At 35.3% G+C, this 25,935-nt stretch overlaps 1 protein-coding gene and 1 long non-coding RNA gene across 15 annotated transcripts in view; one reads left to right on the forward strand and one right to left on the reverse strand.

Annotated features, from left to right (window-relative positions):
* Positions 1-25,935, forward strand: part of LOC141419754 (uncharacterized) — a 279,105-nt gene that overhangs the window by 239,663 nt on the left and 13,507 nt on the right. For 12 of the 14 annotated variants that reach the window (XR_012444416.1, XR_012444413.1, XR_012444425.1 and 9 more), the window contains 3 exons: positions 13,459-13,486; positions 14,392-14,518; positions 22,209-22,317. This is a non-coding gene — a long non-coding RNA (uncharacterized lncRNA). Of the gene's footprint in view, positions 1-13,458; positions 13,487-14,391; positions 14,519-22,208; positions 22,318-22,998; positions 23,116-25,935 lie in introns of those variants that run through there. The other 2 variants (XR_012444414.1, XR_012444421.1) reach the window with 2 other exon arrangements.
* Positions 1-25,935, reverse strand: part of Il1rapl2 (interleukin 1 receptor accessory protein like 2) — a 1,059,626-nt gene that overhangs the window by 12,636 nt on the left and 1,021,055 nt on the right. Inside the window, exons 8-10 of the mRNA XM_074063284.1 lie at positions 22,986-23,131; positions 13,839-13,982; positions 7,401-7,571 (exon numbers count right to left, since the gene is read on the reverse strand). Coding sequence (XP_073919385.1) covers positions 7,401-7,571; positions 13,839-13,982; positions 22,986-23,131 — 461 coding nt within the window. The remainder of the gene's footprint in view (positions 1-7,400; positions 7,572-13,838; positions 13,983-22,985; positions 23,132-25,935) is intronic.

Consider the following 25,935-nt stretch of genomic DNA (forward strand, 5'->3'; position numbering starts at 1 on the left):
TAGACAAAGGCATAATTTGTTACGTTGCCAAGTAGTAGTACTTTGATATGTTTAAACCTATAGTTTTGCACACCAGTTATTAGTTAAAAACAAATATTAGGGTGGACAAAATGCATCAAAATAGAATTACTCCACTAATTTTGGTGAGCATTTGTTAATTGATAGCTATCAACAATAATATTGTTCATGTTAATATATGAAGACTTAAAATCAAAGCTGTATAGGTTTCCCATATATCAAAGGAAAATGTATTTTTCACCAATAGATATTTGGGAAATTTTATTCAACCTTTGGTATACCTAGAGGGTATAGTGAGGTACTTTCTAATGTAGTCTTACTGAAAATAGTATTTGGATTTTAGATGATAATGATAAATACTAACCTAGTAGAAGAATTATAAAGGTTGAGCCTATCTTGGATTATGTTGCTGAAGTTTTGGGGTATTGAGTTTCGTCTGTCAGATGTAAGTTTCTGTATGTTATCTGGCACAGAGATTGAGGCTCTACAATTTTTATTTAGCCTGGTATATATGTGTAGGGGGGATGCTTCCTGCATGTGATATTACTTTCTCTACAAAGAACTTCCCTGAGCCTGCCTCTCCCAAGTTCTGAGCTTGATATTTCGTGAATTGTTAGCTGTCTGAATTTCTTTGGAGGAATTTTGGTCTCTGTTACCTAATATAAGGATTTTGTTTAATCCTGATTAGAGTTTTGATGAACAGTTAACAGGGTCTTGCTGAGACCTTGTATGTCCAAGGAACTTTATTTCTTTACACTTTTGATTTTGAAGGCTATATTTTTGGTAATGAATACTTGATTTTTACTTTTGCATTTCACCTGTGGGTAGGTAGGGAAGCATGAGAGTGGTAAGAATCCACCCTAAAATGCTATCCACATATTTGTCTATTTTTTCTTCTCTTTTTATCTCTTCACAGACAGGAGAGATAGTAATGGAACATAAGAGACTATTCAAAAAAAGAGAAAGTGGAGAGTAGCAAAGAAAATACATTTGTAAAATGCCCTCCCTGTTCTCGTTTCTCTCTTCCTCTCAGAGACAGGAAATGTTTTTAGGCAATTCATTTCCACTACTGCAACTTTACCTAATATTGGACAAAGCTACTTGCTACTTGTGGAGTCTTTTTGGTATTTCCCTCAATACTTAAGACAATCTTGTTATGTTTCCTGCTGATTTTTTTTCTTGTAAAATGCTTGTACTTTAGCCTCAAATTTCCTAATTGAATTCCTACACAATGGTTTGTAATCTCTACCTCAAATTTGATGAGAAATTAGTCCATTTACATTAGTAAATTTCTGAGAAAATTGGAGTACAATTCTTTCTCCCTGTGACTAACATGAAGGAGATGGCCAACACAGTTAATTTTATTCCATGTAAGCAAATTTCACACGATGTGTTAATTTTTCTTGGTTGTGCATATCACCTTTGCCTCACACTTTTTAGGTCACAGACATTAGATTGCCTGGAAAAGGATTTTATTACTCCCCAAGGACAACTTACTTGAATGGTGTCCAAACTGTTCGGCTATTAGAGAGGAACTATTGGCAATGAATACTTACAGATCCATGCACAAAAATGATTTTTGCATGCCTCACTTCAGAAGTGACTAGGGATCATCTGACACCAGATGTATTCTCCAGTTATTTGTCATTTCATTGTCAGCACAATCACATGGCTAGTACTAAGCGTTAAAGAACTGAAGATTTAGACTAGTGAGGAAAGTCTAGCAAATGCAAGAATGTAATTAGACATTATAATTTTTCTCCTTAAATTAGTGAAGGAGTTCTAGGATCCTTGAGTGAGGGAAACTCATGGAAAACTAAGTACTAAAACAAATGGAACCACAATTTGATACGTGAGGTCAAATCTGTGGATATAGTTTCAATAGACATGGCTGATTGATCAATCATATGCATGATAATATTCTTAGTTCACATGTGTCTTTCCATGGTACAATCAGGTACAAATAACTCATACAGTGAGTTATAACCTCATAAATTGAGGTTAAAAACTTTTGAAATATTTTTTCCTTAAGTCTACTTAGACATAGTTTTGTCTACAGCTTCAGCTGGAACTGGCTCAAATTATAATTGTTAATAAATATTGTACATGTACTTTAAAGTACTTTACTTGCTTTCTCATGAAGGTAAACAAAGACTACAGGGTTGGTTTTTTTGTTCTACTTTTAGTCTTAAAATGCTATTTTCTCCATCTGACCAGTGGTCCTCAGATGATTCAATAGCCTTTTATATTTTTATGTTTTTTAATCTCTACAGAAACACTGAGATAAGATGGGTCCAAAAACCTAAATGGTACTCATCCAAAAATGTCCCCAATCTCAGGATCTCAATTACACAGCTGGGTTCTGTTGGTTACATGTCAGTTTCAGAGCACATCTGTTCATTCCTCAAGGATCCACTAGGCCCCATGAACACAATGTGCTCTGTGTAGAGTACTTTACACCACAAAACCCAGCAGCTGCAAGGGTGAGAAAATCTTTACTTCTCAAGTTTGTGTCTCTAGGCAGTTTGAGTAGAGTGTTTTCTATCTGGCTTTCTTTTGGTTGCCTGTCACTTCTGACATTCAGATGCCTGTTGGCAACGCAGTTGCTTTTACTGTTCTCAGGGACAGATGTTTCTAGTCTGGGAAGAAACAGACCAAACTTTTACTGGAAAGTAGGAATTCTTGCCACATTTAGGCACCCAACCTGAGAAAACATAAGGAAGATCCTGGCCACAGGCTCAAGAATGAAAAGATAGTCTCTGCCAGGAAAATAATGTCCAGATCTGAAGACTAAGCTTTAGAATTTAGGAAAAATCTTTGTGTCAAATCTCCTCATCTCCTCTAGTTCATAAAAGCCAAAGAACAACATTTCCCCAGAAGGACATGTAGGAAAGGTACATACAATTCCAATTCATCTCAGAATGTGACATCTTTGTATCTAAACTTTCTGAGAACTTTTGTGGGGCTGGGGAGTTAGAGGGAGAGAGATGGAGGGAGAGAGAGAGAGAGAGAGAGAGAGAGAGAGAGAGAGAGAGAGAGAGATATTTTCATATACTTTTGAAAGTGTGTGCATTGCAAAGATTTGTGTGTTGAAAGATTGAGTTACCACACCATGTCACTCACACAAAAGAAACTGAAGACACATGAAAAAAGTGACGATATTATAATAAATGGATTTTGCACAAACTTTGTTAATTTGAATCATAGACAGTTATTTTAGGTCAAGAATAATCTTATGAGGTGTGTTTTTATAGTCCTTTAAAATCTCATTGCTAGTTTTTGGAGGAAGAAGTAGTCTTAGGTCAACATATTTTAAATGAGATGTGAGGGACAAACACAGCTTATAATATTGCAATTAGGTCCTCCCCTCCACAGGAATGTGTCTATATTTATATAACATAACCTGTTAAATCTGTACCAATGGCTGCAAATACAGACCACAGAAACTTCTTTAATAACATACATACACCAAGTCCAAAATGTTCTACTCTGTCATTCATGTGTAAATCAAGTATATTATTCATATACTTCATTGACTTCCTGAATGCGTGCTAAAAATGCCAAGGAAAAACTCGTTAATCGTGACATGGTGACTGCTCAGCTAGCTCTGAAATGTTGATGGAAAAGAAAAATTGTCAAAGGGCCTTTTTAAGAACCTCTGCAGGTTACACTCGCAAATCGGAATTCAGAGAACATGAATTTTCTCGTTCAGGAAGGAAGAATTAAAATCAAACACCCTCCAGTGGTTGCATCTAAAAACTACATAGTTAGCCCAAATGGCTTTATATAAAAGAAGCCTTCCTGTACACCCCTGGGTGCCCAACATGGAGTCCGTGCTGAGTTTAATGATTGTACAATCTTGAAAATATTAAAGTGACCTTTATTATCTATCAAATCTCTATCCATCCTGATGACATCATCTTGGGGGTTTTATATAGAATTATTTTAAATAATAATAATTCCCTAGGTAACTGTCTTCTATCATCTCTTATGCAGCAAGTTATAATGCTTTAAAAATGTAGCTTTGACCTAGGATGTTTTATGATTTGCTCAATCTTTGTATCCCATGGTCAAGGAGAACTTTCACACTATCTATGGTACACAAAAGCAACTAGTTGATTTCAGTCAATTTAGCTATATAACCAGTTGATTAATACAATCTGCTTGGTTAAACTGATATATAGAGTTGATTCAATTCATCTGTCAAGTCATCAAAATGGAGCTGTAAGAGGACATAACTTTGGAATGCATCTTTGTTATTCTCATACTTCTTGTATGAAGTCTTGCTCTTAGGCATGCACAGTATCTGCTTCATTCTACATTAAACAAGTGTCATCTATTGAATCTCAGGTAAATTGGATCAACTCTGTGCCATGTGACCCCCATTTCCCTTTATTTTAACATTTTTTTCCTGGGAGTTCTGGAGTTTGAACTCCGTACCTTGGGCTTGCTAAGCAGATGCTCTAGCAGGCCTTTCAATCATGCCATCAACCCTTTATGCTTTAGTTACTTTTTTCAGGTGGGGTCTCATGTTTTTTGGCCAGACTGCAATCATCCTATTTAGGCTTCCCATGTACCTAGGATGAAAGGCATGCACCACCGCACCCAGCCTTTTTGTTGATATGGGATCTCACTAACTTTTTCTGGTCTGGTTTCAAAGTACAATCCTCTGAGCCATCACACAGGGACTCTATTTCCTTTTCTAATGTGCATACTTGTGAAGAACTCTTTTCAGTTCAGAAGAAGAACACTAATGTTAAATATTCAGACAGGAAGATGAACATTTCTCAGTTACTCGTTGAGGTGTGCCTATTGTGGTATTAACAATTGTGGAGTGTAAGAAGGCAGAAAGGTTACTGATTTGAGATATAATATTAATTTCACTCTGCTAATGATATGTGACCTTAAAACAATTTAGGATATCCTCCTTTTAAAAATGGATTTTGTTCAGAATTTCTATGTTTAACAAGAAGTTTTTGGTAAAAACATAAAATAACGTATAGCAATCTAAGAAATTATGTAAAAATAGTAGGAGCGTTTTTTATTTTTCAACAGTGATTGATCAATATCTGCGTACTTTTTTAATACCTAAAACACACTCTCCACACACACACATTCCTGTTCTAAAGATTTAGGATTATTCTTATGAAATATCCATATTTTTCTTTCAGTAAAAAAGCTCCACTTTAGCTTACATTCACCTTATTAAAGAATTCTGCCTTTCAAATACCATCTAACAAAAATGGGAGCCCTTGTTTATATCATTCTCATTAGTGCCTCTTCTCTTAAACCAGCACTGTTGAAACAAACAAACAAACAAACAAACAGGCATTTATGAAGCAGTAATGAGCTTAAGTCTTCTGTTCTTCTATTAGATGGCAATAGGTGTGAAGAAATTGAGATCCAGTACCTATCCTCATGGATCTTATAATCTTGCTGACTAGATAAGACATAAATAGATGGAAAAGTACACAAAGTTAAAAAAAACAAGGCAAAGTATCACTGAAGTACCAATTATATACTGCATAGTCTAGAGCTAGAGAGATTGCTATGGAGTTTTCACAGAAATAGTGGAATGGGGAAGGATAAATAGGGTTTGAAAAGACTAACATGAAAAAATGCACAGGGACACAGAATGTATACCAAAGGCACAGTTGGGCTATGAAGGAAGATTTGAATAAAGGGAATAACAGAAAACAAATTTAGGAGGAAAAAAACTGGTTGAGCAACACATTGCAAAAGTGTTTAGTTAAGGGCTGTGAATTTTATCCTGTATGAAATAGTGAATAATTAAAGTTGGTTGAACAGGGGTGTGACATGATCAAGGTTGTGTACATGGTATTAAAGGAGCTCAATGGATGGGAGGAAAAATAAGGAAAGTAAAGAGATAATCAATGACATTGTAGGAGTTTGGCTCCATACTAGCAGGGTAGAAGTGAGAATGGAAAAGATGCAAGGGACACTGGGTTTGGGAGAAAGACACTGAAGAATAAAACAGATTTTGAGGCATCAAAGTATTCCTTGGGAAATCAATAACTGTAAAATGGTATTTCAAGTCATGAAAAGAGGAAAAATTACAAAAAGATTTTTCTTTTGCAAGAAAACATTCATCAGTAAATATATACTTTAGTCCTTTCCATGCACATGTAAGCACATGTACTAATGCACACACACAGACATGTTCATGCACTCTAAGAAAAGAGGTCAACGACTAAAATTCAGTTGCTCCCGTTTGTCTCTTTCTGTTTAGTGGCCATGGTGAACTGCTCATAATTAGAATAAACATTACTGAGGAGCAGCATGATCTAGCAGAATGAGAACTGGAGTCAAACAGATCTAGGTTCTACTCCCATCTCCACCATTTGCCAGCCATATGATCTTGGACTTCATTGAGTCTTTGTTTCTTTATCTGTAAGACAAGGATATGAATATCTGCTCTCTCTCTCACCATACAAAGTTATTGTAAATATGAAATGAAATAATGTATGTATAATTATCTTATCAGGTACTGAAAAATATAAGCTTTTTTGTGATTAAATCAACACATTTTGAACTGTAGTTGCCAGTTCAATCTTTCCCTCTCAAAGATATTAACAGACACATGTGCAAATGAGTTTTAATACTTTCATTTTACCTCAAGGGCATTTTTTAAAGCTTTGTGAGAGCAGGGACCATATATTAGACTTCCCTGTATTCTTCCACTTTATCATGTACATATTCCGAACAAAGTACATATTTTAAGCGAGAACAAAGTACATATTTTGACTTGCAACTGAATTTATTCTGAAATCTCAAATGTAGCTTTCAATATGTAGCATTACTGAAAAGTGGCATTCATGCTCACAGTATCTGGCGTGTCTTAGAAATAATTTAAATACATACTGAAAATGCTGCACCCAATGGCCTCATATACCTTTTTAGGTGGATTTTTCTCATAAATCTGTGAATGAGTGACAGGGCATAATGGATAACAAGGGTGGAAGGCAAAGATTCAAGGTTATTAGAGACAATAAGTGTAGATATAAGTAGAAGCACAATGACAGAAAACCAGCTTTGGAACTGAAGCAGATTGAAATGGCTTTAACTGACTTTTACAGACTGTTTTTTTTAAATAAAGGATCATGATTTTCTCAGGACACTAAGGCAATATAATAAAAACTACCCTTAAGACACAATTTAAAAACCACAACTAAAATATAAGTGGGAATGCCTTCAAAAAAGTTCAGATGCTCTAAAGTCAGAATACAGGCATTGAGGACAAATTTGAACTAAAAAATCTATGAGAAATAACTCTCTAAATACTTGGCTCTGACATTTGAAGGATCCATATAACTTTCTAAAAGAAAGTGAATGTTTTAAACACAAAATTTGAAAGTACTTACTTCCACTTGGAATCAGGTCCCTTTCTGGAATGAAGAGTTTATATCCATAGTGTTTTTCCAGGACATCTGGCAGTATTTCAAGAGCAAACTGCTCTTCTTCAGGATTGTCACAGTCTAAAGTATCTTGATCCACTTTTGTGTACGAAAGATAGGCATCATATTCTTTATTGTCTTAAAGAACAACAAAAAAGAATTATAAGTATTAGCAAGTTCTTTTTTAATACTAGAAGTCTTATAACTGCTGACAAGCTGAAATCAGCACTATACTTAGTGACTGTCTTTAATAATTGGAAAAATAAGTCATGTGCTAGTCCATTTCAACATAAATAGTTCATATGATAGGAACTGAAATATATGCAATGGAACACTTACACTCAGGGCAGAATAAAACACAGAATTATTATTTGTGACTTTTGGTGACTATACACACTTGTGATGTTCAAAGATGTGTGTAAATCGTTAGCTCAGTGTGTCTGAATGCAGGACTAAATAGACTAAAGTCATGGGTGTGAACCCATTATGTGCCAGTTGGCTTAGCCCTGTTACTGAGTTACAGACTATACCTTGTTTGCACAAATATGTGCAAGAGAGTGTGGATGATTGAAATAATCCAACCTCACTCCTGGAGACACTACTCACAGCACATGCCATAGTTCCAGTTGGTTAGTGTTGTCATCTTCATATACAAAAAGCAGTTCATTACCAAATATTAGAGACAGCAGCTGGGTTTTATACAAGTACATTGCCTGTTATTCTTGTTCAATCCATGGCCAACTAATTTGACACAAGCTCCAAAAGAAGCCTTTGTTTCAAAATATACATCCTTTCAATATTGCCAAATTAAGTTTTCCCTTCACACCATTTAGTCAGGGAGTTAACTGTACTTTGTGAGTATGTTTTTTCCTCCTTTGCTGTATTGGCTCAGTGCCAGTCTCCCTAAAGTAAAAATGTGCATGTATGCATGTGTTTTTCCTACAAAATGTTAATAAACATAGCTATTCAAGGTATTGTTCCCCCCCAGGTTTTAGAAGGGTCTCATCAGAAAAGTTATAGGGGTATTTTCATAATTCCCTTATTTATAGAAAAATATTTAAAAGTTAATTTAGTGGACGTCGGGTCCTGTAGAACTATTAATGCTTATTAAGGCCAGTTACCTTCAAATAATAATTGTGAAAGGCTGGTATGAATTTGTGAGAATTTGTTTCTAAAACACACCAATATTTTCCATCAAAACAGATCTGATTAGGATATAGCTAATATCTGACTGAAATATAATTTATAAAATGAAGCACTCACTTACCTATGCCATTAATGATCTGGTTCTACCTGCTGAATGAGGTATAAACTATAGACATACAACAAGATATAGGTTCCATGAGTAGGAGCAGGTGGGACTCCCTGACTTTATAGATATATTCAAGGTAGAAATTATGTTGCTCTGATTCTAGTAAAATTTCAGCCTTCACATGAAAAGAATTCTCATCTATGTTGAGATGGTGCCTGAGACCAGAAGGAAGACTTAATGCTTTAGCATGTCCTCTGCATGCAAAAAGCTTCCAAAAAACTTGCTTAGGTTTCCTGATTGCCTAGAAGCAGATGCACATGAAGGACTGCCCTGGATAGTTGAGGAGATCATTTGGCTTACAAATTGGGCACATTCCACTGCTGTACATAAAACTCCACTTGGAAGTGAGAATGTTCATAAGCAATGCTAATGTAAGAACCTCCTGGTAATCCTAGCACCTCTGCCCCTGTTCCAATCAAGCGCAGGATGCACCTGCAGGCCCTTGACTGGCTCCAGCTATAATTACTCACCTGGGACTCAGAGTTGCTGATGATACACAGCTGGAAGAATAAAACAGGCCAAAGGACAACCAGCTCCATTCTTATGAGTGGAATATATTTCATTGCTCTTGGTGGCTATTGTTGCTGCCTCAGACTCCCTGTCAGACTAGACCCTTGTTTGCTCTGACTTTGATAGCTTTCCTATTTCATAAACCCTAAATTCAACTCATATCAATTTACTCAGCAATGATTTATTTAGCATCTACTATGAGCTAAGCCATCTTCAATGGGTACCTGACTTCATCACCCATCTTATCAGACCTTGTAGACTCTTACTCCATTTTTCATCCAGTCTAAAGTATTTGTCCTCCATACCCAAACTCACATATTCCTGTCCTATTCTTATATGCTTCACCTATGTCCTTATAGTATAGTTCAATGCAACAAAGACTTTCTCCTCAAAAAATATTTCTATATTTGTACACCCCAAATCAATTATGACAAAGAATGTTAATGTTTTTGACATGTTAACATTGAGTATGTCTGGATAATACATTTTACCTAGCATTCTAGAAGCACATCACTCTTTGTAAAATCTTTGCTTCTGGTTTCAGTCACGCCCCTTTAAAATGAACAAAAGGTGAAGAGCTTATGGTAGCTTGCCAGAGTAGGAAGAGGGCTCTCAAAGCCACCATGTCAGATGTCCCAGAAACTCTAGGATGCCAGCTAGTGAGCCAGCAATGACGCAGATGCCACAGTTTAAAAAATGTACTTCAGCCTTATGTAGACAGCCAAAAAATCTCATGAATAGCCACAGCTGTTCCTCACAAAGAGGAACAAGATGGATAGAGCAAAAGAGACAACAAGGTACAAAGGTTACCCAGAAGGCCTGAACGTTGTCTTAAAACCCAAAGGCGATTCAGTGACACCAGTTTTGTAGGCAACATTAATGAGCCTTTCTCTGTGCTAAATCACACTGACCAAGCTCATCTGAGGACCCAGAAAGTAGAGCATAGTATAGACAGAGCATTAGAAGGAAGAGGACTGGCAGAGTCATCAACATAGGTATGCTATTCCTAATGAAGAGAGAAGTTATGAAGGAGAGAACCATACGATCTGTGAAAGAATTTTCTTGTTGTCACACATGTCTATATCTTTAAACTTAATTTTAATCCTGTTCATTACCATAAATTCATTCCTGCTTACAGCCCAGTTTTTCTGTGACTATATTGAACATACTGCAAATTCTTTGCTGCTAAAGTGAAAACCCTGTGTGTCCTTATTGATTATTTTAAACCTAGTGTCTACTATAGTATCTGAGTGTGTATAAATCTATGATACAGATGGAGAATATAAATAAATGTATCATGCATAATGGCTGCCACATAGCAGATGCCTAAATATTTAATGATTGAATATGTGAAAGGTTAAATAAATGAAGCAGTCTTTATTTGGTGGGTTGAAATTAAATGAAAGATATTAAAATTGTTTAAGAAATCAAAGCTTCTTAGATGAATTTTATTTTATAAAATAGTATTTTTATAAAACCTTTCAAGAAATGTCAGTATAGATTTGGTTAAAGAAACATGAAGAAAAAGTGTATGAGTTAAAAAGTTGTGTTTATGAAATGCCAAAATATTTAAATGAAGCCATGAAAAGTTTGGTAGCTTATATGGATCTTTCTAAAAGAATGTTAAAATTTATTTATTCATCCTCATCATGTACCTGCTGACTGTTTCACATTCCATTCAGCTAGTGCAGAGGTTGTGTTTATAAGGTTCAAGGTTCAATGTAGGAAGATAAAATACTTTCATTCTCCTTCCTGATAGAACCCTTGAAGTACCATCGACCAGATATTATAGACCCCAATGGGTTTGAACTAACATAAAAAATTGTCTAATTAAAAGGCTCTTGCTGGGCACCGGTGGTTTTCACCTCTAATCCTAGCTACTTGAGAGGCAGAGATCAGATCAGGATAGTTTGAAGCCATCCCAGGCAAATTGTGAGACCCTATTTTGAAAAAATACCCAACATAAAAAAGGCCTGGTAGAGTGGGTCAAGTGGTAGAACACCTGCCTAGAAAGCGTGAAACCTGGAATTCAAACGCTAATACCACCAATAAATACATAAGTAAAATAAAATATATAAAATGCTCTATATTACTGGAGCTTTTTAACCACATGAACCACACTGGAAATAAAGATGCAAAATGGAATACTTAATACCATATCTAAGGTGATGATTATGATGATACTGTGACATGAATGTATTGTCTGAAGGTGGGGATCAGCAGGAGTGGGAAGGGAAAAGGAGAGGATACTGAGGGTGAAGAGGATGGAAGTATGCTGCACATGTACATATAAAGACAGTAGAATGAAACCCACCAACCACTGAAAAAGAGGGGAAGAAGGAGAGGGGAATGGGAACACAATAGAGGGGATGAACTTGTTCAAGGTACATACTACGCATGTAGGGAATTATCACAAATTCCCTCATATTATCAATGTGTGATAAATCAAAAATAAAATGAAATAAATCAAAATAAATTTTTCCACTTGTGAAACTAAAAAAAGATACTAAAAAATGATCCAATGATACTAGCACAAACTTAATATATGTAATTAATTACCGTAGATTAACCCAATAAATTGTATCATCTATTACAGATATTAATAAATTACTCATAATTATGACTTAGATGAATCACAGGAGCCTCAATTTTATGTTCTTTTATATAGACAGTGAATGTTTATTGGCCTTCTTAATTGGATACTTTAGCCACTTGTTGGTGCCTGGCAACCAGTGATATTTTCCTCCCTAGTATATTTCATCTAGTTATTTTATGTATAAAGGTAAAATGCCTGGTTTTTCAATATTAACTATTGTCTATAAGAGCATGGTATAATTGACCACTTTTTTCATATAACTATTGTAGTATACAATTATGGTCAGAACAGTTCCTTATTTCTCATTTTGAAGTATGTCTGAATAGCAATCTGCAGAACCTTTAAAAAATCTGCCATAATTGCTGGGGAATTGCACAGCTTGAAAATGAGTATACATATGTACTTATCAAGAAACATTGCTTTAATTTACTGTGAAAACATAAAAGTCAATTAAGACCCACTTATATCACTGTTTGCATAATAGCAACAATAAGACCAAAATCAAAGATTCCTGAAAATATTTGATGTTATATTTATCACTATAAAAATGAAGCAAAATCAATCTTCTTTGAGGTAAGATCATCAACTCAAATAAACCAAGCAAAACCTTAACCTTGTAATCCTAGTTACTGAGGAGACAGAGATCAGGAGAATTGCACTTCAAAGCTGGCTTGGGTAAATGGTTCTTGAAACCCTATCTTGAAAATAGTGAGCACAAAAAAAAGGGCTGGCAGTGTGTCCCAAGTGGTAGAGCACCTGCCTACTCAGTATAAAGCCCTGAGTTCAAACCCCTGTACCACCAAAAAAAAAAAAAAACCCAAAAACCTTAACCTTTCATTATTTCAGTAAAATAAATTCTAAGTTTTAAATCTGCTTTTCAAAGTAATGATTTACTAATTGTACTTCTTTTCCAAAGTTTTTGAGGGGCTTAAGTTAGGGCATTCTACATACATGTTTCCAAGTCTTGCAGTAGTTTTGGAGTGAGGACTTCATATATAAAGAGTGATATGACATGATTTCTTATAAATATTGATTGGAAAAAGAGCAATTTGCTCTCTTGAAAAATTAAAACATTTTTGAATGCTCAAAGAAACAAGCCTTTGTACAATGCTTCTTGATACTTTATTCATTAGATTTCCAAAAGCTACAAAAAGCAAATATGAGAAAATTGTAAGATATATTCTGAATTTGTATCTTTGGAATCATTTTTGAGAATGGTACTATTAGAATCCAAAATATGTAGGTTCATGTACTTTGAGTTATAAAAAGAGCATCTATAGAATTTTAAAGCAGTTTCTTGCATGTAAGCAACCAAACAAACAAGTTTTCTTGATGAATGCAAAGGTTAAAACTGATTTGTACTTAAATTTTAATTTTCTGTACAAAAATATTGGATTTATTATTGTTTCTTACTAAGAGGAAGTGCTTTGATAGAATTTGTTTTGTCTCTTGACCATCTAACATCCCCATGTTAAATTTTTATTTGGAAAAAATTTCAAACATAGGAACATTACAAAACTAAAACTATTTCAAAACCATGCATATATCCTTTATCCAGATATTTTGCTTATTGTTAATATTTTCTCCTCTCTTCACTTTCATTACAGATGAACTTTTTTCCTAAATTATTTGAAGGTAAGTTGTATGTGTCATAGCCCTTTACCCTTAAATATTTTAGTTTGTATTTCTTAAGAACAGGGAAGTCTTCTTACATAATCATAAATAAATGTCTTTTTTGTTTTGGCAGTACTGGAGATTGAACCCAGAGTTTCATGCTTGCTAGGCAAGTGCTCTATTACATGAGCCACACCCTCAGCCCTTTTGTTTTTGTTTCATTTTTGAGATAGAGGCTCTCTAATTTTGCTCAGGCTGGCCCCAAACTCATGATCTTCTTGTCCCACCAGGTAGCTGGCATTATAGGAGCATACCATCACACCAAGCTAATAAATGTTTCTGGATTGAAGTTGGACAATAAGAGATATCTTACCATCAGTAGTTTCATCACCTCCAAAATGCTGTCGATAGAAGAGCATCAGTTCAATATTGTAGCATTTGTAGATCACCACCAGCATTACAAGGAGGAGGAAGATTGCCCCCAGACCCCCTGCAAGTTCGATTTTGTATATTAAATCTGAATCAAATAGAATAGAATAAAAAGGAAAAGAGAATTAAAACAACAACATTTGGGATTTTCCCATATGTCTAGTATAAAGGCCATACTATACATTCTGCTTTTCTTCTGAGAATATTCTTGCATAATGCTTTGCTCTTGATGTATTTATATAAATCAGTTTTTCATAAAATAGCTCTTTTCTAAAGATTTTAGTAATTTATTATTAAAGGTGGTATGTCTATCAAAAAAGAATAGTCACTCCCAATTTTTTGTGAACACAGCTTATTTTTTTACATATATACTTTTGCTTTAGCTGTATTTTAGGTAAATATTAAAGCTGCATTTTTCTGGTTTCAGGGTCAATGTTTTGTTGTTTCTGTTAAATTTTCTTATTGGTTTAGCAAGATTACTATCTTGTATTTTTCAGGCCATGGATCCTATTCTTCTACAGGAGAACAACATTATAAAATTACTTTCAGAATCAAATAAAATCTAATGAACTTGCAAGATCTAAGTGTTTTACTTAACTCCAGTAGGACATAATCTAATACAAGGTAAGCAGGGAAAATTAGCTTACCCATTTCCCCTACTTATTTGAATAAATGACTACAATATATATGTGATATAATATACCCAGTGGAAGTACAAAAGAATAAAAAATCCAGGCTAATTACTTAGCCTTTTTAGCAAAAACCAAGCTATACCATCCTTAGTCTGCTCCAATGGGGCATTCCTAGAACCTTGAGAGTAGGAGTAATTAAATCAATACATAATAGAGAGAGACATGTAATGTCTCTCAGTCTCAGAGAACTGTGAATTACCTATACCTTAATTAGTGATAGCAACAAATCTGAAGAGTGTATCATCAGAAGACAAGATGGTATCATGGAATTTCAAGAAATGGAAAGCCAGAGGAAAACTTAGAATGTGAGTTCAACACTGTCAAGAGGAGAAATGCTAAATCAACCCAAGAGACACCAGAACAGAGACATATTTTCTGTGGAAGGACAAAAACATTCAGTAGTCTCAACATAATCAAATGAAATTGCCTATAAGATTAGATGACCTCCTTTAATCTAATTGCATAATTACCAAGTAACTAATTCAGCTTACTATGTAAGTAGAAACTGGGAAAGGGAAGGGCATTCTACTTTGTGCATTAGTTGCTTCTGACTTTGGTTGTCATCAGACAGTTTCACTGGATGACATGGTCACAATCAAACTCCTGACCATGACAGGATGCCATTCTTGAAAACCAGGTAGTCTGTCTTCCTCTGGGAATTTCCTTTATCTCTACATAGGATTATTGCTTAAGAGAAATTATTCAGGCTCAATATAACAAGATCCAGTTGGCACATTACAGTTTGTGAAAGGATAAAAATATAATATATATGGGTAATATATGATATTATAATAAAATCTTCAGGCGGTCTATTATCTATTCTGTAAATAAACCCGATTATTCCTACTCTGTAGATGAAGAATTTGAGATATAGTACTTTAAGTATTTATTCAACACCATGTACCTAAGAAGTGGCCCAAATGGGACATGAGCCCAAGTGTATTAACTTCAAATTGAAGGCTGTTTATATTACACAACAGCTATATATGCTGTAACCTGGAAAATGACAACAGAAAGTTTTCTATCTGTTCTTCTATAGAATTCTTGGCAGTACTTCTTGACAACCTGTGACTTGTGAATTTTGGCTACTTTTGCCTTTTATGCTATAAGGGAAGAAAATAAACCACCATTTATCAGCCATAATGAAAGAACTGTGCAGATCTCAACACTACATTGGAGAGGGAGTTTCTGCAGACTCCTGTAGCTATAGCCAGGCAGGTAGGAGGGGCTCCCTGTAATCCTGTGTGAAAAAAAGTGTTAAGTTTTATAGGGAGAGGGAGAGTTTTGTGCTATAATGGAAGTGCAGTGAGAGAGGAAATGATGATGGCCGGACCTAACATGGCCAATCAGGAAAATCATGGAGTAGAAATGGAAGAAATCTAAATAAATGTAACTCATTTTTGAATGAGAGGGGAGAAGAGGAAGGAGAAAGGAAGAGTCAGGATGTTGTGAAGGGCAACCTATGTCAATAAGGAGAATTATGAGGGAGTTCAATGAGTAGGGACAGGAAATTGGAATATGTCCCTGTACTGCCTGCTGGAAGACAAATTCATTTTGAAAATTAAGCTGCAAAATCTTTAGGTAAAAATAAAAATACCACCACACATTAACCTTGCCTCTTACCCCTAGGAACCACTGCCTACCTCTCTATGAGGGATAAAGCTTGTATAAGAGACTTATGTTGGGATGCAAATCACAATCTTTGCTTGTTTTCTCATCATCTTGTATCAATAATACATCATCAATAGCCAGTGCTATATTGGAAGCAACATACTTTTTGTTGCTATTCTGAAAAACAAATTCTCTTTCCTCTTAGGGCATTGGCTGACTTGATTCAAAATGTTTTTCCTGTTGTAAGATGTTCATTTTATGCTGCAAATGCTTTAGCACTCTGCTCCTTCTCCCTCTCCTCTCTTCCCTTTCCTCCCTCTTCCCCTCTTCCCTTCCCCTCCCCTCCTCTCTACTCTCTCCTCTCCTCTCCTCTCTCTGCTCTTCTCCTCTTCTCTCTCTTTTCTCCCCTACTCTGGTCAGAACAGTTTTCAACTGTTTGCAAAGTCACTAAATGGGAACTTTTTCCAGAAACTTTTATGTTATTTACAAAGTACAGTTGCTATTAGGTAGATGGAAAACTTCAGCAGCAGAAACAATTTATGCTCCCAAGTAACAGACACTTTTTTGACAGTAAATTTATGGAAGAAAACTATGGTGTGGAAAGTACCTTTGTGGTTTGGGTGTCCATTTTATAATAATGTCTTTGAAAGATATTACATAATGGAGGCTGTTTAAGTTGAAACCTGTGTACCTAGGCTCTATGGCACAACCAGTATTGTTTGATTCTGCCTAGGCAGCCACATCAAAATGCAAACATTTATCCTATAATCAGAGGGTAGAATTGACATGAACCAAATGACACCTGGCATTTCTTTTGTCTTCTGTTTGCAATTGCTATTTTTCATCTCAGCAAGCTCTATACTTCCGGGGCCATTCCTGACAAAGAAGCTGAAAGTCATTTTATCTGGGCTATTTCTTATATACACTTCATAAGGATAGCTACAACCAGAAAGCAAATATTTAAGGGATTTTAACTTTTTCTTGGCATCCAAAATACATGTATAGTTCATTTTTAACCTTCTTAGTTTTAACCCAGCTGTTTCTTCACCATGAACACAAAGATAAGGTATTACAGTATGTGACAAACAGCAGATGAAGCCAAGAAACTGCAGAAAAGGAAGGCTAGGAATGCTTGAGCTTGCTTCTCTGGCATATAAATTGGGAATCAGGTTACGAGATCCCATTAGAAGGTTTCTAATGTGATCTGACTGCTGGTGTACTCTCAAAATCCATATGCTGTGCTGTGTTAAGGATATGGCATAGGGTTAGAGTACTTGGCTAGTCTGTGAGAGGCTTTGGGTTTGACCTCTGTCATTAGAAAAAAATTCATATGCTGAAACCTCGCTCCCCAAAGCAGTGGTGGTAGTAAGATGTGGGGCCTTTGAGAGGTAATTAGGTCATGAGAGCTTCACTATCATGCGTGGGATTAGTACCTTTATAAAGGAGGCCCATGGGAGCCTGTTTACCTATTTTGCCATCTTAGGATACATAGAGTGCACTTTCTATGAAGAATGGGCCATTAGCAGAGACCAAGTGTATTGTTTTGGCAACTTGATCTTGGACATCCCAGCCTCTAGAACTGTAATCAACAAATTTATGTTTTTTATATATGACTCAGTCTAAGGTATTTTGATATAGCAGTCAAGTGAACTAAGACATAAATTGGTCCTATAAATAGGGGTGGTGCTCTAACAAATGCCTGAAAATGTGGAAGTGGCTTTGGAACTGGGTAATGGCTAGAGGCTGAAAGAATTTTGAAGTAAATGGCAATGAAAGAAGACTTCAGAGAAATTTTGGCAAGGGCTTAGAAAAAAGGGGATCTTTGGGGAAAGCCTCAATATTCTTAGAGATCAGTTAAGTGGCTGTATTTAGAATGTGGATAGATATATGAATGGTAAAGGCTATTCTGATGTAGCCTCAGATAGAAATGAGGACTGGGTCCTCATCAGATATAAATCTATTAATATCTTGGTTTTCATCTTCTCAGTCTATCTATGAGAAATAAATTTCTATTCTTTAAAAATTACTAGTTTAAGTCATTCTCTGCATTCTCTATGGCAACCTGAGTGGACTAAGAAAGCTTCCTCTATTATTTGGGTGATGAGGGTAGAGCAACAGCAGTGGGAATGAAGATAGAGATTTAGTGATATATCTCTGTTTTTTGAGAAAGGGGTATATGCAGAGAAGCAGAAATAATTAAAGAATGTATTTAGCTTAAGTTCAGGTCTTGACTTACCAAAGAAAATATTTCATATGGAACTCTTAACTAAAATGTAGTTGCACTTAGTGGCTAATAGTTCATCAAAGAATAAGGAAGTATGGTAGAGACATGTGGAAGATGCATTTTTTTTACAAATCCTGACCACAATAATTTGATGTGTTGGATATTAGTTTTCATTTTACAAAGCCCTTTTCAGTTTATGAAAGGATTCATCATATGTTTCTTCTCCATAATGATCACATGGGACATTTAAAATATTTGATTTACAGCTCATTAAGAAGTTATTGTTCCATAAAATAAGCCATATTTGTATTCTAGGTGGGAACACCAGAACCACTATGTTATGATGAAGACTTGAAAAGTCCCAAATCCAAAAGAAATACATGAAGTTTCTTAAAACAAGACAAAGCTTCATCTGATTAAAACATGTATGGCAGAGTCACAGGGATTCTTGCCTTTCTTTAGGGTTCTATCACATGTTTCAGACTGCCTAAGGAGACCAAATGAGAAGAGATTACCTGCATCCTTTTGCAAAGCACAGTGAAAAAATATAATAGATGGGTGAACTTGTTCAGGGTACACTATATGCATGTATGGAATTATCGAAATTAAATTCCCCCCATAGTGTTTATTCATATAATTTGAAAATGAAATGAAAAAATAAAAAAAATTGACTGCTAACCCGAACAGACTACAAACTAATATATCATGGGCCCAAATGGTTTTGTTGAATTATGCAATGTTTCAAGAAAAATGAATACTAATATTTAAAAATAAAAATTCATATCCTGTCTTTCAGCCTCCCTTGAAAACATTGAAGCTCTCATATCCCTGGGTTCACATTTCAGCAAGTCTGGTTAAAAATCTTCTAGAACAGAGTAGTAGCTCTCTTCTAAACTATGTCATATTTTCCCTAATCTGTGTTTTGTTTTTCTTAATGTCCATCCCACTTTTAAAAAAAATCTATTTTTGCCTAGTCTCTAAGGCCTTTGAACTTTCAATACCAAACTTGTAAAGTAAAATGTTTTTTGAAAAGAGAAAATTTAAGTAACCCAGGGCAGACATTCAGATCAAATCTTCTCTACCAATCTCATCTTTCCCCCACCTTATTGTGATGGTCATGAGAGTTTTCATCCAACAAACATTTTTCAGTACTTATTTTGTATTATAACCTAGGGATACAGCAATAAATAAGGCAGGAAAAGACCATTCTTCATGGAGTTTACTTTCTAGTGGGGGAAAGAAGACAAGAACAAAACAAATATGTAATGTACTATCAAACAGTAATGGATATAGTAAAAAGAAATAGAGCCACTTTGGAGAAAAAAGAAAATGAAGGACAATAAATATTTTTATAAAAATGTATATAGGGTGGTCAGGGAAGGCCTATTGTATAAGCAATATATAAAAAGAGACCTGTGGAAAGGGAGTGAGTCATAGGAACAGCTGGGGGAAAAGTGTTCCAGGAAGACAAAATAGCAAATGAGAATAATTTGAGGAAGGACTGTTTTGGTGGGCATGAGAAATAGAAAAGAGGGGAAAAGGGGGAGGAAGGAGAGGAAATGAGAATGATGAGAGTGAATAATATTGAAATACATTGCATCTGTGTAGGAAGAGGGCACAACGAAATGGACTGACATTAGTTAAATAATAAGGGGTAGAAGGGAAAGAGTAAGGAGGAGTAATAGAGGGGGCTACATTTCCATGTGAAATACTATGATGAAACTACTTTGAACGATGAATTATATACTTAATAATGAAGGACAGGAATGCAAAGTTGGTCCTGTTAGGGAAGGGTACTAGTAGGAGGCAGAGAGTGAATAGAGAGTATAAAGGAGGGTGAATATGGTTGATATACTTTTTGTACTTGTATGAAAATAGTACACTGAAACCTGTTAAAATCATTTTAAGTAAGGGGAAGGGTATGAGGGAGAATGACGGTGGGGATTAACTTAACCAAGATACATTGTAAGTATATATGGAAATGTCACAATGAAACCCCCTGTACAACTAATACATGCTAATAAAAATGTTTTTTGAAAAAGAAACAGTCAAAACATATTAATGAGGAGCAAAAAAAGACAAAGAAAGGAGGCTAATGTTTATGATGTTTAAGGCAGATTATGGTAGAAAGTAAGAATTAGAAATAAGATCAGATTTTGTAATAAGCCATAGTAAAGGTTAAGGATTTCATTCAATTGGTGTTAGTAGCTCAGACTAGCACCAATTGGTGGTGCTAAGGTGGTGGCAGTGAAGGTAGTGGCAGGGGTCAGATCCTGGATAGATTTTGAAAGGAGAGCCATTGGGTTTACTGGTAGCCTAGATATAGAATGTGAGTAGACAAAAGAAAAAAGTGAAGGATGATTCCAATGATTTTGCCCTCAGCAACTAGGATAGTGATGATGAACAAAAGAAGCTGGAGAATCAGGTTTGTAGGGACAAGAAATTAGGAATCTTGTTTGGGACAAGCTAAGCTAGATATGCCTACTAGGTATGTAAGTGGCATTGTTAGATAAGCTAGTGGACATATGAGTCTAGACTCCAGGTGAGAAGTCTAAACTAGAGATACAAATTTAGGAGTTAACATATAAATGTTTAGCAAAGCCATTAAGATGGAGTCTAAATGAAACCACCTGGCAAATGAGTAAGAGAAGGAAACCTGAACCTGGGAAACTCCAATATTTAAATATCAAGAAGAAGAGAACTAATATTGTCAGTTATTCAGAATGTTGAACAGGTTTCCTTGCAGAAGCCATGGAAACCAGCAGAGTTTTATGGTGTACCTTAGTTTCCAGTGTCATATTTTGAGAAATTTTAAGGGTGTCTCATTGTTTTATTTATTAGAGAGATGGGTTTATTCTAAAACTAAGACTATTTCTTTCCCCACTGGCTGAATTATAGGATCCTCATTATTTTTCCTTATAATGATAATTGATAATTATATATATATATATATATGTATCTTTTGCTTAATGTTCAGTGTTTGTCTCTCTTTGAATTCTCACCTCCCCAAAGAATAACAAGCTCCATAAGGACTTACAGTGGTCCATTTCACTCAGCAGTCTAAACCCCAATACCATATCCATGTGCTTGCTGTACACAAGTCTTCAATAATACGATAATTTTAATCATTTATTCAACCAGAATATATTTTAGTGCCTATTAGTAGCCAGGTATTGCCTGAATTGCTTATGATACAGAAGTATAGCATCAGGCTCTGGCTCGAAGAATCTTTGAAACTGAAATAAGAGTGAAAGGGAGAGGAACAAAGTGAACTTTGCCACAAGAAATCTGGACATGGTCAATGCCTGCCTTTATGTAGGCAGACTAAGTGATTATCTAATGCACAGGAGAAATTATCCAAGATCAGGATAATTATGAACATTGTTTAGGCATTATATATTTCACATCCATTATATTGTTATCATTCGAACCTCAAAGTAACTATACAAGAGGCTTGGGGAGTCTAATGAGACAAGTTAGAACTACTGCACCAGGTAGCTAAACCAGGATCACCTGAACCTGACTCTTTGGGCTTCACTTTCCATATTAAATTCCTTTGTACTTAAATACTCTTCATTTTAGGACAGAACAAAGTTCAATTGAGTAAGAAATGGTGCTAAACAGATAGAAGCATTACTCTCTGAATAATGACACTTCCTTGATTCTTCTGGACCGTCTGGCTATGCTCAAGTATTAGGGCTGGCTAGAAAATAGAAATTCCATCCTGGCCAGTAGGTACAACTAGTGACTTTGCTAACTGAATCTGTTCTATTGTTCTATGGCCTAGGCAACAAGATCACTGATTAAGAACATTTGTTCTGCTACATTTACAAATCCTTTGCCAGATGCACACACAAAGTATTTAGCCTTTTGCAATAATGAAGACTTATGGCAAGGTAAGAACCAATTCAATAGCTTCTCTGGAAACTGGGATTGTTATTCCTATGTCTTCTTTTTTTTTTATCTGTAAATTTAGAGTTCTATACAATTATTTATAATTCCACCCAATCTGGAATCAAAGAAGGATTTCCATACATGCCAAATTATTTAGGAATATATGTACCCACTAAATGCTTCTTAACCTCAAATCACATCACAAAGTATAGTTTATAATATTTATGATAATTATGAGAATATTACATGGCACTATTAATTATTTTATTTATTTTTAGTAACAGAATAAAAGAACTTTTTTTCTTATCTGATAATATAATCTTTAGCATTTCATTTAAGCAGTATAAGATATAAGAAGGTAAAATATGCAGAAATCATTAGATGTCATATATCAAATTATATGTAACATATAATTAAAACTGGGTACATTTTATCCTAATTGCCTTAACGCATAACAATACTTTATTTCTTTCTCTACTCCCTAATGGTATTGAAGGTCATAGGCATTTTGTGCTAATATGCGTAGCATGAGAGATGGTGTTCTTTAAAAATACAAAATGATTAACAGAAGTTTATACTAAATGAAAAAATAAGGCCCAAAAGCATATTTAACTTTAATAGTTACTGGTAGTTAACAAAAAATACAGTTATAGTTATAAAAAAAAAGTACCCTTTTTACGCAGCAAAACACTGGCATGTTTTCGTCCATTTCGGTTTTCCACGTGGCAAGTATAATTAGCCAAGTCAGCTTCCACCACTGAATCAAAGATGAGTGTCAGCTCAACTTCTTTTTCCCCAAGATGCTCTTTGAGGAGCCTGAAATAAAGACAGTATACTTGGCTGAATTTGTTTGAATTAAAAAGAAAGAAGCCATACAAAATCTATAGATGATTATACAGCCCTCCCATCCCAGGACTCTGATGGGCACAAAGAGTTCTGGTTGAGTATAGGTGCATATGGGATCACCAACCAAAAAACAGAAAACGTGGCACTTGACTTGAAGAATAAATGGGAAAGAGGTAAGGGATTCATTCGGCAAAAAGAAATATTACCATATCACCAAGTTTTGATAAATGAAGCCAATGGGATTTGCATGTCAAAATGGAGGAAACATTAGATTCCATGTTCTATGTTGAGTTAATAAAAACTAATTGCATTTCTGCATCATGCCATAAAGGAAAACGAATATATAGGGGTATAGGTCTTGCATTAGGAGTTAAGAATTTTGACAGTAGTGAGAGAAAGGGGTAAAAGGGGGCCTTGAAAATGGTCACCATATAAAAGTAAATCAAAGCTGGGTAGTGCCTTCTATCACAAATATCAGTGAGAAGTCTGTTTTCTTTTTCTCTTGCCTGTTGTCCAATGCAGTTAAAAGCTCTACTCCCCAACATTCTAATGATGCCCCCTAACTCCCATGACCCTTATTTGGGTCACTCCTCCACATTTGCCCTTCTGCATTCCCCCATCACTGCAGAAACCCTGTCTTCTGTGACATTTTCTTCTAGTTCTGCTGTTTGCTTTCTCAAGTGAAATTGAAAAGGGCTGTAAATGGCCAGGAATGGGTATTATTTGCAGAGTTGCTGAGTTGCCAGGCTTCTTTCTTGAGGGGTGAAACTCCTGTTTCTTTGAAGAGTTATAATCTCACCAGTGATCAGCTACCTTGTGAGTGAGGTGAAAGTGGGTAGGCACCCTGCTGACTTTTCAGTATCTTCCTGCCTTTAAACTAAAGAAGCAGATCATGAGTCAAACTGAGGGCAAACCTGCAGATAAGTTTTGGGGTAGATTCTTAAATACATATATTTGTAAACATAAAATATCATATATAGAAAATTTGGGGAAGTAATTTTTATTTCCTTTTGGACATATGAGTATAAATGCAGAAAAGACACCTCTGATTTACTGGCATTCAGCATAAAGTTGAAAGAAAATTGTGCTCAGAAAAAAAAACAGATTCTAAGTACAGGCCTCTCATTTATAAACTCAAGCTGGGTCTTTACAAAGTCATTAACTCAAAGGTGATTCAATGTAACTGTCTTTAAATTAGGAAAATAACTCCTATACTTAGTTGTGAGAGTAAAATGAGTTAAAGTGATTTGAGAGATAAATAGCACTATGCACATGCAAAGGAATGTTATTAAGCATTAGCATTTCATTATCTGAAGTAAACTGTTTAGATTTTGGCTCCCCCTAAAATATTTGTATTTACATTTATTAAGATTAGCTTGGCTTACTAACTCTTCTGGTTCTTCTTTGAGAGATGCAAGATCTTAAAGTTGAGTGGGTGGAAGAGAATTTCTAGAATCAGAGAATCTCCTATACTGATATCTGAAGTACAAGTTATATTCCAAATATACATGCTTTTAAAAGTTAACCCTGTTTCTGTTCCCTTCCGATTATATACATACCTGAGAGTTCACAATAGCAGCATTATAGCTCAAGTCTTCTTTTGCCATTTACATTTATGTACCATCCTTGAACTAGGCAAATATGAGAATTTTTTTAACTGAATTTTTGAGACCACATCTTCCTGTTAGTCTTTATATTCATTGCTTTCGTTCCTGACTAAAACTATAGTTTCTCTTCTCTATAAACACATACTTAACCAAGAAAAAACATGGGAATTTACTTTGTTCATGGTTTAAATTGATTCTGCTCTCCCCATTTTCTCTCTACTTTTGGTAAATCCCACCATGCTCATTTGTTTTTGTTCTGTGTAACCTGCTGTGAAAGAACCCCCTGTAGTCCTAGAAGGTGCATAGGCACCACAAATTCAGCTTGATTTTAATTTTAACAGGGAGGGCAGCCACAGCCTCTGCCAGGCACGGGGCAGAAAGCTGATCCTGTTCCTCTTCACCAAGCCTTCCCCTCCGCATTTCCAATGCAGTTTCCAAAAACAGATCTACACAGGCTGCAGAAAGAATTTGGAGAGAGCATTTGAAAAGTGATCCTTGGTCCATCTATTAATACGTATGAGGTGTCTTAATTATTAGCTCTTAAAAATCTACAGGTGACTTGCTTTTCTGGAATAAAAGATGAGGTTGGTGTTTATGTCTATAAATCACTTTGCAGAGCAGTCATAATTTTCTACCAAATATTGATATGTAACAATTCATCATTGACACTTTGTCAGTCGCTGATAAGTACCTGACTCTGGCTAGATATCTGGTGTAAGAGAAATTTAAATATTAAAACTTGATTCCTGCTCTCAATAAGCTTTAAAATTCAAACAAGAAGACAAAGCTTACCCAATTGGAAAACATAAGAAGAATGAGAAAAGCAGGGTGGTAGAGTTATGCTTACAACAGAATTTCAAAGCAGGAAGAGACTATCTGAATTATCTAGAAAAGACATGAGAAACTGGTTACACAAAAGGTAAAAATGAGTGTTTTCCAGAAGAGAAAATAGGAATAGTAACAGCATTTTTCAGAATGTGTAAAAGAGAAACACTAAAGAGAGTGCTTTTAAGATAGAGGGTATAGGCAAGGGGATCCTGGAAAAGACCTCAGAGGTATCTCATTCCAAGGATTAACCCTGAGGGTGGTAAGAGCCACATGAATTTTGACTTGATTTTTAACAGATTCATTTGGATATAACTGATATACCATATTGCACATATGAAC

This window comes from Castor canadensis, chromosome X (genome assembly GCF_047511655.1).
Source record: "Castor canadensis chromosome X, mCasCan1.hap1v2, whole genome shotgun sequence".
In the NCBI taxonomy this organism is placed as follows: Eukaryota; Metazoa; Chordata; class Mammalia; order Rodentia; family Castoridae; genus Castor; species Castor canadensis.